Source organism: Argopecten irradians, chromosome 12, assembly GCF_041381155.1.
Source record: "Argopecten irradians isolate NY chromosome 12, Ai_NY, whole genome shotgun sequence".
Taxonomy (NCBI): Eukaryota; Metazoa; Mollusca; class Bivalvia; order Pectinida; family Pectinidae; genus Argopecten; species Argopecten irradians.
This window is the reverse complement of record NC_091145.1, coordinates 29,367,246-29,387,301: the sequence shown is the minus strand read 5'-3', so window position 1 is coordinate 29,387,301 and position 20,056 is coordinate 29,367,246. Positions and strand designations below refer to the sequence as shown.

Sequence of the window (20,056 nt, the reverse complement as noted above, 5' to 3'; positions counted from 1 at the left end):
TCTGTGGGTTTTTTTATTACAAAATACATGATGTATTCTATAAAATCGAATATTTGATACAGAACAAAAACACGATACCGTGTTATTTCAGAAATAACTTTGATTTTTGTTTAGGCCATGCGGGGATAAGGATAATTGTGAATTTGTACATTGTAGATTATCTCATCATGGCAAATTGATATTAATGGGTGTATTTAGTCATCAGTAAAACATAAATAATACCAATAGATTAATGTCACACAAAGACAGCACACCTGTAGCCAAACAAATAACACACAGGTAACACAAGTTATACACTACTTGTCTTACTCATCCGCGTCGATATGTTACCGTTGTCATTGAATGTGATTTTATTAAAAATCAAAATGATTTTAACTTTATTAATCTAATATGTTCATACATAAAAAAATCAACGTTGAGATTTATCTGAATAGTGATCATCGGTGGAAAAGACAGTTTTTAATTCGAATGGAGCTCTATATACTTTGTTTATATACTTTGGATTTTCAATATTTGGCGTCTTACCGACAGCTAATGTCTAATGTCACTAAAGGATGGACTGTATATGAGATGCTGAGATGCTTATATGTTGTGATTTGTTTAAGGTGTGTTTTAAGGGGGGGGGGGGGGTGGAGTTGGGCACAGACCACACTGGTATATGTGTCGATTTCGTGAGCAATAAGTTCCGTAGCACACATTTACAGACCATGCACATTTTTCACTTCAACCAAGTGTATTATTTCTTCCTTCAAACTTAAGGGGACATATGTTGTGATTAATGTTTAATGCACAGCATGTGTCGAAGCCTCCAGTCACACCACTGTCTTAGTCAATTTGTAACATTGCATGCACATGTTGACACTCGAAAGGCATCTGACAATTGGGTAATTTATGTGATATCGGATTCAGTTTTAAAACCAAACGGATACTTTCACAACGCACACTATCATTCCAACTTCAGGGAAAAAAATCCAATTAACTGAAACACTTTATGGAAACGGGAGTTGTGGACAAGGTGTCAAACCCGTTACCTGCTAGAGAACTAGTAAAAACCTCCAGTCTCTAGTAAGGACAAGGTCACAACATTAATATACACTGTGTCATTAAATGAACAGTTAATTGTTAAATATCATACATGCTGAATTTAAATAGTAAAGTTAATATGGTTATTATACTGAATAAAGCTTGCTTATGTATCATCTCTGTGGTAATTAGTATATATACTTACTTTTAAAAATAAAAAATTATGAAGAAAGAATTTGGAGGAGAACGCAAATTAAAGCGAACGTGGCGTCATTTCTTACCTTTGACATTGACCGTGTTATCGTCGAGAGGGTTCTGGTTGGATTTGGATTTATAATAGAACACCATGACACAGAGGACGACAAGGAAGATGAGAGCAAGGCAGACACCGACGACGATACCCTCTACCTTAGCCCGGTATCTCTTAGCCTCGTTTGTGGTCAGCCATTCCTTAGCTTTGAAAAGGAAAGTGGTCATATGATCTATATAGATATGAACTTGTCTCGAGAAATCATATTTATTTTAATCCGATCAATAAATCTAAATTAAGATAAAGTCCATTGTAGTATGACTATTTATTGGAGCTGCTGTTGTATAACAATATATGCCGTAGATATAATATATATAGATTTACACCAATCACAAAGCACTAACAAGGAGGCCTAAATTGCGTATATATGGCAAATAGGAATAGGCGTAATCTTTGAATTCCATACAAATACAAGCTCCATAATTTTAGGAAAATAAACCGGATACAATTATCTATGCAGATTTTTGATTTTTAGTGACAATTCACTATTCTTTCTTGGTGTATTTATTTTATAAGAAATCATATATTTCGTTAAGGATATTGAACACCATTAACGGGCATCAGTTTGTGCGCAGCCAGTTAAGTAAAGACAGCCTCCAGCCATCGTTTCGTATTCAGGGGGTTATTCATTTCACGACATCTGTAAAATCATATGTTGTGCTATTTTCCCCCATTATGTGAAGTTGGTTACAAAATCAAAGATGGATGCTTCCAAAACACATAAACTGTGTGCCAAATTTGAGTAAAATCCCATGAGTAGTTAAATTTTTCATTTAATGGTGTTGAATATCCTTGAATATCATCATGAAAATATGGACAAAGAATATATCTGATCCTTATATTTAACCTACAGAAAATGTCCTTGATTTCGGTGCACTCTGCCCTCACGTCGGCCGAGAACTTGTAGATCTGGTCGGCAGGTTTCGTGGCGACGTTTCTGGTGTGTTCTAATACGGCGACCTTCATCGACGTGCTAGTGATACACCACTCCTTTCCAGGGAAATCCTGGCATCCGTAAATCTGAAATCGACAAAATGTATTCTAACTTATTTTTTCTTGACACATGTATACTACTTTTTATTTGAAAATAAAGAGAGTCTGCGATTAAAAGCAAAATACAAAAAATTGTGATGGATTTTTGTTTTCTTGTTGACATGGAGGCAGACAATGCATGTTTTCAGCACCATCAATAACTTAATGTATTAGACTTTGAAGTAAATTCTGGTTATATTAGAAGAGACCTTGGTGTTCTTCAATGCCCCTTGATAAGAAGTAGTAACATTCACGGTGAGCAGACGTGCCTGACAAGACATTTTTCAAGCCTGGCTTTTTGTTTGCTTTGGGCATTAAAATTACAGCTATTAGTATGATTGTGGTTTTTATTTATTTCAAACGGGTTATAACACAGATGAAAGTTGTTGTGGCATTCAAGCTAAAAAATATGAAGATGATAATAATGATACTGGAAATAAGGTTGACATCATTTCCAAAACATACAAAGTGTACTGAAAGGAAATCAATAACAATGGCAGCGGAGTTGTTTCCCCTGAGCCTTTACTCTTATTTGATAAAATCTACAATTGACATTTCTATTTCCATAACAAATACTGCGTATTAAGACTATTAATAATGCATCTATGAATTGTTGACATACAGTTTGAAATAAGATAAAACTATGTTCCATAGAACAAAACTGACAGTGATTCATGTGTGGTTTTCTCTCTAATGTGATATGTAAGCGATGCTATTATATAAAGAAACTTTTAATAAATAATATTGTTTAAGCTCAGGGACGTTCACGTGTGGAATGCATTTACACATCCACACAATAAATTCATGATTTTAAACCATCCAATTCAATCAGTCGATTTATAATATGACAGAATTATATTATCTGGCTGTTGGTATCATAAATTGATTTTATGAAGCTATTGAAGATTTTATGAGAAGTAAACACAAACAAATATTTCGCTTTGTCATGTGATGCTACACGTGACTTACCTTGACATTATTCTTGTTTTCCAGAGAAAACACAACAATGGTCAGGTCTATGTGTTTCGCACAAGAGTCACTTTTGGGAACGAAGCATAATCGGTTGCAGTGGTGTTTTGCGTCAGAGAGTGTCCGGTATGTAACGTCACAATATCCATGGGAAACACGTTCGGTTGCTATCACTTTTGACGAGTTGTCTTTTGAAAGATAGATGACTCCATTGCATATATCCTGTCCTTGATTGGGTACAGCATCCAAGTTTACTGCCATTATACAAAATAATTTACATACAGAGGGTATCCTTGTTTCTTGATGAAAACAGTAATATTTCATCCAGTGGGCTGGAAAGTTTAATATATTTTACGAGTGCAAGAGACTCGTGAAACACTCCTGAAAAATGTCAATGTTTCCGCCTCGCGAGATGAAATACATTTGTTAGCCATCATGAAACAAGGAATAATCTATTTATTACATTTTACGTCTTTATTCTATGTTTAAACTAGGCCAACTGAAACCACTACATGTATTTCAATCAGCCGCGGTGTTCCGGCTTTCTTATTTAGTTCCACACCTGGTGCACACATTGGAAGTAAAACAACATAAGTTAATCCAATGCAACGCATTAATGCCCCAACAATTACAGCTGAAAAATAGATAGAAAAGATGCACATCGTATTATATTTTGGTTTGATATTAAAAACTATCTTTTCACTGTAAACGCTGTAATCTAATTGGTAAATATTCAGGGAAATATCAAAAGTGATATTTTAATTTGAGTTAAAAATAACACATATATTTCCAATATAAAACCTTATATTTCTCTCTGAAAATCTAACAAAGACGAATATAACATGAACAGTAATTTTAGTTATTTTGCAAAATTGGACAAATCAAAGTCGATCTGCCTGGTTAAAACATCTTAGGCTACTGTCAATTGAGATAATTAATAAGGTTAATAAGTTCATGAAAATATGTTCAATGGTAAATAAATTGTCCATAGACACGTTAGTTAGTCGTCACCTTCTGTGAGAAATTGCCTGAAGATTCATTCGAAAAAAGACCTTGCAACCATCAATGTTTACAGTAAAAACGTCAAAAATTCTAAATTAAACTTTGTTCAAATAATTTATCTTTAAGGTTTCAGGGACATGTTTTAGTATAGTTAGGGATAATGTTTTATTTTCGACGGCTAATTTTCTTTTGAAACTAAATTTTGTTCAAATAATTGGAACATTTCAAATGTTGTTTCTGCTTCAAGTTTAGATATAAAGAGGGGAACCGTTTAATAAACTTGTTTCATTAAAATCACAATGGATGCTGCATCAAATGCATCACGGTTGCATACATACACAAGCGATCTATACTAAGTCGATAATGAAAAGTCTTTGAAGTAATAACGTTGGATCGATTTACATAGAGTTTGTCATGTGATGATGTATTAGGACTTCAGACCCGATAAGAGAGATGCCACAAGTGTAACTAGTGTTTGCATGGCCTTTAATTGAGTCCTCCTTTACTCCGGAATAGAGAGATGTACGGCCCTTCATACAGTAGTCCGCCAATAGTCTGAACTAGTCTATCGAGTTTATCAGGATTGTTTGTGTTACTTCCGACGCCAAATAAAAGAATTTCCATTCTGTATTCGCGTTATCTAACTGACTGGTGTCTATTTCATTTCTTAACTTATCGATAACAAATAGAATATTCAATTTGGCTTCTATGCCTTTAGAATTTTATATACACTAGTTTCTTTGTAGTTAGCAATATCAATGCATTAGCGATTTACTTGGTTACATCAAAATAATTAGGATCAGATTGCGCCTTTGAAAAGTAATGGCCACTTTGTGTGACGACTGGCGTCTGTGGTGATAAATATTGATATTCTTTATTAATTAACATTAGCGATTGCCTTCTGGGTGATTACATTGTATGATTTACGTCATATTTATTCCCACTATTTTCGAAACAATATCAATGTTGTTTCTTAAACCTGAAAGACATTGTTATCAAATGATTATTGGTGTAAGACCCGACTGCAATGTGAACAAAGTTTCTGTTGCAATTTCAGAAAGAATGTAAACTAAGTTTCTTTTGCAATTTCAGAAAGAATTGTATACAAGTACGCCCCAATATAATAGCCCGTTTCGCCACACTGCTCCGACATAGGTGTTCTTATAGCTTATGTCATTGTTTCAATAATCCTAACTCTAGTGATCAACTCTACTGTTAGCAATTATGATGGATATCATACAGGAGTCTGCTGTAAACTGTAGTTTTATTATTACCGACTGATGTTTCGACATTCGGCACAGAAATTGCCATTCTAAAGATTCATGTTTTGCCTGCATTGCGGAATGATTTCTAAATATATGTCGGTTTCTATTTTTGCTCTGGAATATTGTGATTAGTTTCGTTTTTATCATACACGTTTTGTTACTACACAATTACTAGTCTATTTAAGCTACCACTTCTACCGGACTTGATGATTCGTGCCAACGATACATCTACCACAGCTTTGACTCTCCCGATTACATAGATAGCCTGTCGCAATAAACTGTCACTATAGGGACTACATTATACTAACCCACTCACTGTTATAAGTATATACATTCCACAGAAACCCATTGTCAAATCAATATCTGGAAAACAGGGAATACTCATAATTGCACATGTATACACATCCAACCACGCATGTATGTGTAACCTCCAGTGGCGCATGCGGTCGTGTGTACACACATCAATGTAGTCACCTGGTACAAAGCGCCACAAGTGATAACCTATTGTGTGAAGAGGATGCTGTGAGGCGCCGACTCGGACCTACATGTATAGGCTATCGAACTAAAGCTGGCTTCCTCTGCTATGTCAATACGAAATTCTGGCGAGTCAACTATATAAGCCTGGTTCATCAATGATTGTTTAATTACCAATTGAAATCGATCTGCATGTGGCACATGCTTTACATAATGAATGGTTAAATTACTTGTGGGTTTATATTAGAATTTCTGATTTAATTGTTGGGCATTTTTCGATGACATTAATTATCGTTCCACTATAACCTATTTTTAGTATATATACAGGTATGTAAATTGTCCGTTTATATGATCAGATACTTGTTGATACAACATAAGATTTTGTTTCTGTACCGTTCCTGTAATGGAAGCGCTTGACGCAAATTCTTTTGAAACAGGTGAGTCTATTCTCTTCCAATCCCAAAATTCTCTTTTTTTATGATGCAATACCTCAATTGATTATCATGCTTTCTCACGTACTAATGTGCACATCCAGGATGATTCAACGCACATGGCAAGGAAAAGAAGGATTAATATGTTATTTTAATGAAGTTTATGTCACCTCCTGGATATGTGACATAATTGTTGGTGCACAAGTTATTTGTATGTATAAGGCACAAACTGTAGATAACGTCAAATAATAAAGTAACACAGGTAGGCTCGTTATATTCGAATATTGATGTCGGTATTGGCCAAGAATTGTTGGCAGCCTGCAGTATGCACTAGTGATTCCTCTAGAGACAAATCCAGGCAGATGGTAAACTCAGTTTATAGAATGAAAGAAATTATTCGCAAGGATACACTGACTTTATTATAAGAAGTCTTAAATATTATATGATTTATGTTCTCGATATTCTATATGTAATAGGATATTCATTTCATTATCTATTGCACCACTGTGCGTTACATCCTTGTGTAATCTCTGAGGATCTTTTAATCCGATTAGAGTCTGGAATTCTTAGCAGCTTCAGTAACGGTCGCTATAATAATCTTTGATCCTAAAGACAATATCATCAAAGGTGCATGAACACACGCACGCATAACAAGAAACTACATTAATATATCAGATTTATTTTGCTTTTTAGAAGTAAAATTCAAAGTCATATCATACATTTGGCACGCAAAACACTAGATCATCAATAGGCTCGTCGGAATGTAAATCTTTGCGATAAACATGTTCCTTATATGGAAACGATTTCAATCATCACGACCTTTTTTACGACAGCATTCCTTCAGGTTTTTTTCCTGATTTTCCATAGAATTGTTTTTATTGAAACAATCAGTAGCAAACCAAATTTCGAAACTTCAATTTGTCATAAATTTATATTTTCGTTCAACTTGCGATAATAACCAACCATGCGGCTAGTATATACCTTTACGGTTGGCGTTTGTATTGCAGCATTATTGCACCAAATGATTACTATACTTACATATATGTAATACCTACATTACCAAAATGTATTTGTAAGATATTCTTGTAAAATCATTGATATCATATATCATTTTAGATTTTTTTACAAAATTAATGTTCAATTGTACGGAACTAGTCACGTCATGAATGTCAAATTTTAAAACAATTTTACATGTAGTTAAAAACTTGGGTACTGTTATGGCTTAACAAATCAGTTGTGACTACCAATAATTTGTAATGTTCGTTTGTTTCTCTTTTCTTTCTTTTTTTACATATAATTTGATATACAATCATTAATGGAGGAAAATTATAAGTTGTATAACTTGTGCCTAATTCCTTTCGACTTTGTTCTAATAAAATATGTTTAAACTAACTTAAACTAAAAACATTATCTATTGCACCAATCTAACAGTTTATGATACGTACCTGTAACAGCCGAGCACAGCGCCACCTGTAGGACCAACAGACAGGTACATCCGGTCAGGAACATGACGAGTTGTGGTCAAAGCAACCTGAAACATAGAATATCCATCGATTGTGATTATGTACGGCTTTGTGTTTTGGTGATAATATAACGGATTTATATTCATTTATGTACAAAATGAATCCTTCATGAGAAAATATTTAATAAGTGTTTTTTATTTACAAATACTCTGCACAAAAAATCATATGACTCTTTCTTTAAATTTTAAATTCTTTGAACAGTGCGTTATATTGCAACTTCTATCTTACATTTTGGATTTCGTTTGAGATTTTAACCGAAAATACTTATCTGTCTGAACAAATTATAAAACGAAAGAAATTGGCTACGGATATGCCAATCAAAAATCTCCTAAAAACAGTATTTAGTAAACATCCCAACGGAAACAATGCTACCATAGATACCAATCAATGTAACATTAGCGCAGGTGTTAACCCGAGTAAATGATGAGACCTCCTCAACGGAAAAGTAAGAGGTCTTTGTTATCAAGTACAACTTATACCATGGAATGAATTGATACAGTCACCAACAATTGATGTTATATAGGATCAGGAAAGAAACACACAGCTTACACGTCTCAATACAATTGTTATTGACCATGGTATTAGGAGAACCAATTTTCTAAATGCTCCTTTTATTGTTTTAAGTGTCCGTTGAACGGCCTTGGAGGTAATTAGTTCTAATAGAAACATATGTGTACATAACAGAGCTGAATCGTCGGGTCATCTAGAATCACGTGGTCAATGAGGCTACAAACGGAAAGTTACAAGAAGTGTTGAGTTGGGGAAAGGGTGGATATAAACCTCGACGATATGGTGATGTCTGAAAGACATGTTATACATTGCTGTATAATAGTCAGTATTTTGGTAATTAGCGTTCAGTATAGCTCCATTGGTTTTTATTATCTTTGTACAAAATATTGAAATTAATGACCCATTTAGCAACTGAATATAACTGCAAATTTAGGAACAATATGACCCAGCAACTATCTGTATTGCCGGTAAAGCAAAAGGCGCTAGCTTTTCCGGATACCTATGTTCCTCCTCGACTTCTGTCCAATGCATGACTCTTCTTACATTTCTCTATTTCTCTTAACATACACTATAGATAATTTGACAATGGATTCGTAGTTTTATTTCGAAAAAAAAAGAATTAAAAACTACGGGAATGTTGTACAGGATATTTGGTATAGTTACACCAGTACCACCTTAGTATGGCGTCAGTTCGGAATGAGTTTGTAACGTCAGACTGTGTAACACGTTAGAGCCCTTTAGCCTCTTAAAGACGGAATCAATAAAATATCACTATCTGGCCTGTTTATACGGGAACCTGCATACAATTCAAACTCTAACGCAATCTATAGACGAAACATCTCAGACGTGATTAAATCAAGTCGTCTGCTCACAAAGTTATTTTTTAGTTTCAACTGCACAATTCTTTGTCCTCACCAAGCGTGTCCAAATCGATTCAAAGTTTTCTCTTTCTTTTCATTTGCAAATTATATCACAAAGAGGTAAAAGGACATATAGTTTATAAATCGTAAGACAAAGCTACTAGTTTTTGAGCATTTTGTATCAATGCATGGAAATATCTTTTCTAGAAGATAATATCATGAAATATTTTATGAGATATTTTCTTCTCTATTTAACAGGCTATTGATGTTAACACTACATGAAGGATCGCAAGGCCTTCTTTATCACACGCACTGTTCGTAATAAATGGTGTGATTTGAATAAACCCCAAGCCAATAAAGAAAAACCTGGAAAGTCATTTTTATTCAAAACGTTACATTATAAAAAGATGTTAAATTATTCAATGTTTTAAAATTACACGTCCATTTACATTAATGTAGTGACGATAGACTGCCTTGAGAAATAGTCCCTAATTATACTCTAATCGACAAATAATTACAGTAGATGTATAATAGGGGTTACCAAAATCGTCCTGATCCTTAATCCTAAGGATTAAAGGATCAATCAGTAGGATCACTCCTGACATGATCAAATGTATAATAGGGGTTACCAAAATCGTCCTGATCCTTAATCCTAAGGATTAAAGGATCAATCAGTAGGATCACTCCTGACATGATCAAATGTATAATAGGGGTTACCAAAATCGTCCTGATCCTTAATCCTAAGGATTAAAGGATCAATCAGTAGGATCACTCCTGACATGATCAAATGTATAATAGGGGTTACCAAAATCGTCCTGATCCTTAATCCTAAGGATTAAAGGATCAATCAGTAGGATCACTCCTGACATGATCAAATGTATAATAGGGGTTACCAAAATCGTCCTGATCCTTAATCCTAAGGATTAAAGGATCAATCAGTAGGATCACTCCTGACATGATCAAATGTATAATAGGGGTTACCTAAATCGTCCTGATCCTTAATCCTAAGGATTAAAGGATCAATCAGTAGGATCACTCCTGACATGATCCTTAAGGAGCAGGATCAGGATCGATTAAGGAACAGAATCGAGGAACATGACGTCAAAGATGAAAATACCTATTACACGTGAATGAATCGAATTTTAGGGTATCCAGTTACGTTCACTAGTCATTGTCTAGATTTACGGCTGAGTGAAATTGAATGGTTTCTTTCGAAATTTCAGTTACAGCTAACTTGTTAAGACAACCGAGGAACATGACGTCAAAGATGAAAATACCTATTACACGTGAATGAATCGAATTTTATGGTATTTACTTACGTTCACTGGTCATTGTCTAGATTTACGGCTGAGTGAAATTGAATGGTTTCTTTCGAAATTTCAGTTACAGCTAACTTGTTAAGACAACGATCAGGACCAAGGTGTCCACTTACACCTCGTAGCTTAAATAGCCATGGTTACCACTAAACATGAATATTTTACACACTGTCGATAGAAAGCGTGCACACTTTCCCGAATACTTTGTAAATTTATTTAAAATCAAGAATACCATGGCATTGTTGAGAGAATACCTTTGGGTGCATGAATGCGAAATCTGCACGGAGGAAAAATGGGATACATTTTTTATAAACTGCCATAAATGCATCCACTGCCTCTGTGAGACCTGTTTTGATAGGTTGGAAAGGAAAACGTGCCCATTTTGTAGGACACCCCTACTGTCTCAAAATGTTGACCAGCGTAGGGAATATGAATTTATACGTATCACCAGTGGACCAATAGTTGCTCGGGAGGTAATTGTTCAACCGGCAATACCTCACACTTTACCGAAGTCTCAAAACCACTGGCCTTATGTTGCGGGTAGAAGTACGGGTGTGACTGCTCAAACATTATTTTTCTGACTGCAATCTGATTGACTATTGATCGCTTTTTCCAGTAGTGGACTTAAATAATAATAATAATAATAATAATAATTCATGTACTAGTGTGACGCATTGAAATAAAAAAAAATGAATCTGAATTTGCCGAATAACAGCAAACAAACGTTTTTCTTTAGAAAACAAATAAGTTCTCGAGATGGGATTTATAGCAAAGTGACCTGGTTTTAATCTTGAAGCGGAGGATTGTTTTATGTTTTTTCTTAAGCTTTGAATACTGTAAATTTTTTATAATCTAAAAATGACACAAAGAAAAATAGGATAAAAGTGAAACAGTTAAAAAAAGACTGGTTTTTATGTTTAAAGTGGAAGAATTTGATCATTATCTTTGGATACATAAACAGTTTATGTCTCTCGAGCTGGATTATTTTTTCCGGTGTATATGGAGGTATGTAAAGTGATGAAGAAACATCATCGATTCTTTCGAAAATTTTATTTTTTTGTCAATTGTATATTTTTCCAGTTGATCAAAACTCTCGCTCTCGCATGCATTCCGTTTTATTTCATTGTATACACATTTTTATACTTATAATTATATCTTTCATTCCGATCGAGAAGTCAATCGTTTTATTACAATATATATGCGTAATACTCTAATTATTTCATAGTTTACCTTGTTTGTGATTAATGATTATAGTTTGAAAAATTATATATTATTATAATAAATGCTGATAATTCTATAACATGCTAGAATATAAAAATTAAAGATAATCTATACAGAAAACATTTTGATAATTTTTATCTTTCATTCATTTTTTCTTGTTAAGTCAGAACCATGCCACATGAAAAATGCTGAATGAATAAATCATACAAATCACATCCCTATTGTTTGGATTTTGTAATGACCGAATGCGAGCGTATCACAACCGTTTGGAAGCACGTATCGCTTGTCGTCGAAGGCACAGAGTCCAATTTTGTTAATATTGTACGCGTGAAGTTGATGTCTATTGCTTCTGATCGAGCTCATTTGACACATTCTGTTCTCGTTTCGAGATAGACAATCTATATACATTTCGTGTCGTAAGTCTTTCTTTCTTGCTGCTTTTTTTATGCCTTTGGCGACTTGTTTCTCGTGAAACGTGTTCCAAACGATTGTGAAATCTTCCATTTCTACTTGTTGTTTAGAAGCATATTGGTAACTGTACATTTTAGCTCGAAGTCCTACGAATTCTGTTATGACTTGACCACCTGTCTCGTCCTTGAAATAGCCTGGGACCTTTTTGTTTAAGTCATCATGATAGCAGTGATCAGACGGGTAATTAGATAGATCAAACAAACTTCTATCTCTGTACATGTCGGCGTATACATCGTCACAGGTCACGTGATAAAGCAAGGAGTCTGTATCAGTCATCAAAAGTTTCAAGTTTTCGCCATAGGTCGATTTCAAGTAACCGTAATAGAATTCATACATGACCGTTTTGGATAGATCTAAGATGGCTTGACCGACGTAAACAGGCTTGTTTAATTTCAGTTTGACTTTTGTATTTTCGAGAGCCGATAAATGCTCATCAAAGATGGTAAATCTCTTGAAGGAAGGTCGGGCCACGTATTTTTTGAATTTCGCGTCCGTATGTGCTAGCCTTATATCGACTCGATTGCGTACGTTTTCCATTGTCTTCCCGAAGACAGCATTATTCATGAGCTTGAAAAAATCTTTTTCAAACTCGTTATGTGCGAATTTTCTTTTTTCGCTGTTGAAACGAATGTACTCCTCAAGCCAGGGTGTCTGCTTGAATTGTAATATTCTGTGAATCTTTGTGAGTTTCATCCCCAATTTCAAATATTGTTGAAGATTCCGATAGTGACAGACATACTTTGTTTTATTTTCAAGAGTCGGTATTAGCTTTTCTGTAGGAGTGCGATGAAGTAACTTTTCTCTACCCCGAGGATCTGGATGTAGTTCCCTCCAGAGTCGTTTACTAGTTGGCGATAATTCGTCATCAGACACCTTTTTCTTATCGGGGGCGAGTGGATAATCGGTGTGTGAGTCATGTAACGAATTAGGATATTCTAAATCGACCTCCAGTAAGTACCCTCGCTGAGCTTTCTCACTTATCTGGGTGACATCGAATTGTGTGACGTCATCTATCCACTCGAATTCTCCTACAGGTAGTGGCTCGGACATGGCTTTACCGTACAAATTATTACAATCGGTGTATACGATATATGATGTCGGTTTTTCTGGATCGTACGTTTCCGGTATATGTAGGTTATTAGCCTGAGCATACTTATTCGATATCATGGAGACACCACCGCGAATGCCCGATTCGAAAAATAAGTACATATCTGTGTCCTTGATCAATTCGAGATGAATGCCGGTCATGCGTAGAGCCGAACTCCACGCCAGTCCAGGCGCCGTATAAAAGTGCGCCGCATCTAGACCATAATAGTCTAGACACATGGTTCTGAAATTTTCGAATACATCTGCTAGGAGCAAGACGTCTGTTTTCAAGTAGAGATCGTGATATTCACCTATACTTTTAATATTCATATCTTGCCAGACCCTTTGCGCATACTCGTAATCTTCTTCCGTGATGTGGGATTTGCTAAGATTGCTGTAAAAGCGTTCTCGAGATGGAAGTTCTGTCTCTACGAACTTGGCTTCGCAATCGATGTATTCGTAAGGATAAACACCTTTACGAAGTAACAGTTTTTTCTCTGCCATTGAAAACTCTTTGGAAAACTGTCTGAAATTTGTTTCTGCTAGATTACCGGACAACGTTTCTAGACTGTTAGGCATGAACTGAAACGAATCGATGAATCTTAAATTTCCCAAACTGAAGGAGATGTAATTTTCTGCATTGTTCGGTATACAGTTAATATCTTGATCTTTAAACAATCCGATACTTTGACATATCAAATGACTATCGTATCCGCGGAGATTGTGGACAACGACCGGCACGTATTGCGGGTACTTGTACTTTAAATTACAATAGTCGTGCGCAGCACCTCGAAATTTCCCGGTGAGATGGCAGTGATCACGCACCCGTTTAGATTTTTCGGTGAAATATTTCCCGCAGATGTGACACTGATTGGTTTTTTCGAATGTGTTCTGCTCTACAGGTGTCAGAATCATCGGTTCTACTTGATTTAAAATACTTTTGATTCTGCTTTCTTCTTCCAAAAGTCGTTGTAGGAACGTTTTTGTGACATCACTGCCTCTATAAATCACGGGAGAATTCGTGTATTTATCTTCCATACATACGACTTGGTATCCGAATCCGCACGGCTCAAATCTAGCAGTCTTCGTCGTACTCGAGGAGTTCAGGTCGCGCTCGCAAGTATCTATCGGTTGCACGAACGCCTCGAAATCAGCATAAATGACGAAAGGAGCTTTCATCTGTTTCCTAAAGTCTTCAAATTTCAACTGACAATTTTCATCGTCTGGCATTTCTACGTGTTGCGGGTCATGGCGCGAACAATTCTTTATATGTTCCTCCAACAGGTCACGTCGTGTGAATCCTTGAAGGCAAAAGTGGCAGAAATGTGACTTGTTCTTTGTTTTCTTTGTTCTCGACAAAAAAGTGTTAAGATCACGAATGAGACAGTAATGCGACTTTTCGCCTTCTCGCAGAAACAGAAGATTTACGTGAGATCGCGTTTCGCGCATTTTTGTGACGTACATTGGGAATATGTCTTTTTCTTCACACCCGAATACATTCACGCTGATCTTATTTTGCTTCTCGAATTTAGAAATTTGAGAAACTGGGGTAGGGTATGCTATACCGGTCATGTCTAGATCATTTTCGTACTTTGTATAGTTTGATACCCTTTCAGACAGAAGGGGCGATGGATGGAGGTAGGCTAACACAGACCAGAGGAAACATCTGTCGTCGTCATTGGTTATGTTTATAATGGCTTTGTGTCTAGCAAAGGTGGTTGGAGTTGGAATGAATGACGAACCCCCTACTGGCGAATAATTTGCTACGTGGATTTCTAATTTGATAACCCTTTTTAAGACCCAACCTGACCCTTTCCGAATGAATTCTTCGAAAGAACCGAACATTTTTTGAAATGCATCGTTTAGGTTATGTTCTAAATCGACATCGTCTGGTAGCTGTATGTATGATCTACTCAAAAAATGAGGCATGGTCTGATTTACATTACCTTCTCTGTCTTCCTTTTCTAGAATCACTCGCACATTCATATACCATTTAATTCCATTTAATTTCACACACGTATCACTTAAATGTTTCAAGATCTGATCTTTCGTGTTAGCAAAAAATGTTAAAATATCCAAGTTGTCCTCGATATTTGGATAAATATCTCTAATTCTCGCATTTCCGTTTTCGCTGCTTTGATCGGAAAACTTATGGTTCACTTTGTTAACTGCACTTCCAATATCCTTTCTAACTGAAAGAAACGAATCACCGAAAGCTCCAGTAGCCGGAGATGCGTCACCGGAAGTTTCGATGCTCTGAGAAGAGTCACCAGAAGGTTCCTCAGAAAAGCTACCGGAAGTCCCCGCGTTCGAAGACGCGCCACCGGAAGTTTCCATGTTCGGAGAAGAATCACCGGAATGCTCCACAGAAGAGTCACTGGAAGTCCCCATGGTCGGAGACGCGTCACCGGAAATTTCCACGCCCGGGGAAGAGCCACCGGAAGACTCCACAGAAGAGTCACCGGAAGTCCCCGCGTTCGAAGACGCGTCCACCGGAAGTTTCCATTTTCGGAGAAGAATCACCGGAATGCTCCACAGAAGAGTCACTGGAAGTCCCCATGGTCGGAGACGCGTCACCGGAAGTTTCCACGCCCGGGGAAGAGTCATCGGAAGGCTCCGCAGAAGAGTCACCGGAAGTCCCCGCGTTCGGAGAAGTATCGTCGGAAGTTTCGACGCCCGGTGAAGAGCCGCCGGATTGGTCAGCTGACGAAAAAGGATTCACTATCGTGTCATTATCAGAATTTCTAACCTTCTGCTTACAGATTTTTATGTGTCCTTTTAGATTGTCCTTTCTTCCGAATGTTTTCAAACAAAGGGTGCAAGTGTAAGGATTTCGTTTCTCATGCACACTTTTCACATGTCTTTTCAAATTACTCCCATTGCTAAATGTTGCATTGCACACACTGCAACGATGGTCTCTCTTTTGATGAACATCTTTTACATGTCTTAATAAATTTGTATGATGATTAAATTCTTTCTTGCAGATATCACAGATTTTTTTTACATGATGTGATCGCTCGTGTCGGCTGAGTTGATTCCTCGTCTTAAATTTCTTTTCACAGGATTCACATTGGTGTACCGCTTCTTCATTATCTCTCGATTTCTTAGTTGGAGATAACTCAATGCCTTCCAATAAACGCTTGAAACATTTTAAACTTTTTTTTGCGCATTCGTCTCCTTCAACATATCTGGCTAGTAGAGAGGATAAAGATCCGTCCGCCATGGCGGACGTCGATAACTATTCTGAGAAAATCTGCCTCGCCTTCGAACGTTTAAATCTAGATTTTGAATGTGAACCATTTACGCTTTGTCTCTAGGTTACGCATGAAGTGCTCGGGTGTGGATTTAAAAAACATTTTTCCTCCGCTTTGTGACTTCCTTCGCTGACGCTTGCTGCGTCTGATTGGTGTATCAGTTTTAGAAATGACCTCACGGTTCAATCCATTGTCCGTTTCTGGTCTATTGTCCTTTTTCGATCTATTTTTAGGAATGTCGTCACTCTCCTTAGGTTTCAAATTTTCTTTATGAGTAATCTCGCTATCGACGTTTTTTACATTTTCTAAGGGCTTAACACTTTCCTTGTCGGCTATTGTCAAATCTTCAATCTTCTGATTTTTACTCATCGATAATAGATCCGTATATTTCACCCTAGGTATTAACACTAATTCTCGAGCCATTTCAGATAGTTCTCCAGGAATATTGGTAGAATTTTTTTAACTGCAAGAATTCTTCGACGACGCTCACGATGACTTATCCCTTTGCTTAAGACTTTTGATATGGCGAGTCTCTGATTAGACAGTCTCTTTTTACTATCTTCTGATATCGTAATATTATTCATGACTGTGTTATATATGATGTCAGTTATAAATTGTAACTGCTCTTTCGTCAATGTTAATAACAAGCCTTTCCTCTGTTCGTTGGAGGCCGCAAGCCAAAATTCTATGAAAGGTTTCATGTCGGAAAGTAGAAAACTGTGTCCTCTCCTACGAGAATCTTTGTCCGTAATGGAGGAAGACTTATGTTTACTCCTTCTATATTAGCTGTGGGTCGAACTGGGGATACGTCGGCCACCAGATAGCCGTACTGCTCCGAAGTTGCCGATTTGAATGAACTTCTAAAATAACTTAATTGGTTGGGAAACATCTGTCTTCCCAACGTCTCTATTTGTAATTGATCTCTATAGTTTTTGAAGAGAACAAAATAGGACGTGTTCAAGCTAAGGGTTCGCATGACCTTACCCTTTTGGTAAATATTTTGTACTAGAAATATAACGGTGAAATTCATGTGATGAGATTTCACGCAAAACATTTTTTCTAGGTCTGAACTATTGGATCCTTCACTCATACAGTCATCGATGATTAGAATCTTGTGTCCTTCGGTAGTACCCCAATCATCAAATCGCTCCTGATCCGGTAAACCCGTATGAAATGTGATATCTAATTTCCTTTGCAGTTCCTCAAACATGGGTTGCCACGTATCATAACACACGATTATTTTTTTGACCGCCTCGCTGAACATACCGTCGACATTTTCCAGAATCTTTTTAGTCAAATAGGTCTTTCCGCTTCCCGATGGTCCTGCTATCATGATTCTACACGGCGATTGAAACTTAACGAGGGTTTCACGTGTATACCACGCCATGGTCTTCACGAGAATGAATTGAATAAAAACGAACACTTTCATATATATCGTATCCTTTTTATTAAAGTTCAGCACAACACGATTGATTACGATTATGTTTGTTTAAACAATATGGATATATTCGCATTATATAACTATTCACATATACATCGTTTTCGTGGAAATTACGGCTAAAATGTTTAAAGATAGATGACATGGATAATCCCCTACATCTATGCAAAAGATAATACAGGCAGAACTGACCGCATGTAATTGAGCTAGAACTCTGTATACGTTTCTCGTTATGGACTCGAGCATGGAATCCGAAATACGCTGGAGAATGTCCGTAGCTATCGAAGAATTCCGATTTTTCTTTGGACTCGTAATAAAAAGCGACCCAATGTCTTCCTGGTAGATGACTTGCGTCGGTGTTGACGATGAAACCGCACGGGAAGGTTCTCAATACGGGTATTTGATCTCTAGCGTAAACTCCAAGTATGCTGTGTCTCATTTTAGGATCACATTCGATGACGCATTGTAACTCCCGAGTATTCATGTTAGAATGACGTCTCTGGCCTCTGTGACTTCGAAATAACCTGGGTACTCGGCGTAAATGATGCAGGATACCGTTTCTGTTAACGCAGTACCGAAGGTAACATCCAATCTGACGTTTCCTTGTTTAAGCAGTGTTAAATATTGTTCTCCTCTGAATTTAGGTTCGAGATCGAACGTGTATAGGGCATACCCTAGACCAATGTCATCTCTTTCGATGTTAGAGCCGGAGTCATCCAACCACTTACCAGTCGACTGTAGCATACTTCTTAAGATGGATATAGTCTGAGGATCCGTGCCGTATTTCGGTTTTAATGAATTACCACCGACCGGTATACCATCGATATAAAGTCCTATGTTCGTGACGTCGTAACCTTGAAAGTACCACGGATTTTCTGCATAATCACCGGTAGCACCTGTTGATTTAACGAATCCCACAACGACCTGGTTAGGTCTCATTCCTTGAAACATGTTATCATAAGTAAAGTTGGTGGCTCCCACTGGTATAGTCATCTGTTTGATCATCGTTTGAGTAAATGGATACTTGGCATTAGTCGATTCTAATGCTTTACTCTGGGCATAGATCACGGCTGGGTTGATCTTAACTTTGCATACGCGTAACCGTATATCGTCGAAAGCGATCCGATAATCGGGTGCGACATCTCCCGATAAAAGGGAGAATGCCGGTTTCGATCGATACAACTTTATACCGACATTAACCTGATTGATTAGATATCTATCCATTCTAAACAGATCGTGACATACCGGACCGACCATGTCCACGACTCTAGACCCCTGAAAGCATTGCGCTCTCTTGAGGAGAGCTCCATTGGTTCCGTTTCGAGGGCTACTTTCATCCATATCTCCCTCATCATCACGCTCCCATATCTGCGTCCCTAATTGAGTGTTTTTAGCCTCTCTCCCATACCTTAAGAGACTCTGGATGTATGCCTTGTAAGGGGAATAATTAGTAGTAGAAACGACCGTTTTTCCATTGAGAGAGACGTCTACTTGCTGGAACAATGATGGTAAAAATAGGTTGATGGGTCCGACGTCTTCCGTTAATGAGATGTTGGTTCCGTCAGCTTTGACGATCTTGACTTTTGCATAGAGAAGAGTATTCTGAAGGTCTAATAATTCCATTCCATTTTGACCACTGAGCACGAACTCCACCGATGATTCATTCGTTATTTGTGATATAGGTAACACATCTTGATAGTATATGTTTTCTACAGCCGTCTGAGTTGGAGGTAAATCAAATAAAGCCAGTTCTGAAGGCTGTGCTTCTCTAAAGAAATCTTTGTTTATCGCAGCCATTGAGAAACTATATCGTCTCGTTTCACTTTCTTTGATGGTCTTCTTCTCTTCTTCAGGTCTACTTTCTTCTGCAG

General features: G+C 36.9%; 3 protein-coding genes across 4 annotated transcripts in view; all 3 read right to left on the bottom strand.

Annotated features, from left to right (window-relative positions):
* LOC138336867 (uncharacterized) overlaps nucleotides 1-20,056 on the bottom strand; it is a 39,537-nt gene that overhangs the window by 3,839 nt on the left and 15,642 nt on the right. For both annotated transcript variants that reach the window (XM_069286471.1, XM_069286472.1), the window contains exons 2-5: nucleotides 7,952-8,037; nucleotides 3,335-3,588; nucleotides 2,185-2,353; nucleotides 1,305-1,478 (exon numbers count right to left, since the gene is read on the bottom strand). In XM_069286471.1, coding sequence (XP_069142572.1) covers nucleotides 1,305-1,478; nucleotides 2,185-2,353; nucleotides 3,335-3,588; nucleotides 7,952-8,015 — 661 coding nt within the window. In that variant the 5' untranslated portion in view covers nucleotides 8,016-8,037. The remainder of the gene's footprint in view (nucleotides 1-1,304; nucleotides 1,479-2,184; nucleotides 2,354-3,334; nucleotides 3,589-7,951; nucleotides 8,038-20,056) is intronic.
* LOC138305042 (uncharacterized) lies at nucleotides 12,147-15,884 on the bottom strand. The gene has a single exon (XM_069245449.1). It carries the CDS (start codon nucleotides 15,882-15,884, stop codon nucleotides 12,147-12,149), a length of 3,738 nt encoding a protein of 1,245 aa, XP_069101550.1.
* Nucleotides 18,666-19,982, bottom strand: LOC138305041 (uncharacterized protein F54H12.2-like). The gene has a single exon (XM_069245448.1). The coding sequence runs from the start codon at nucleotides 19,980-19,982 to the stop codon at nucleotides 18,666-18,668; it is 1,317 nt and encodes a 438-aa protein (XP_069101549.1).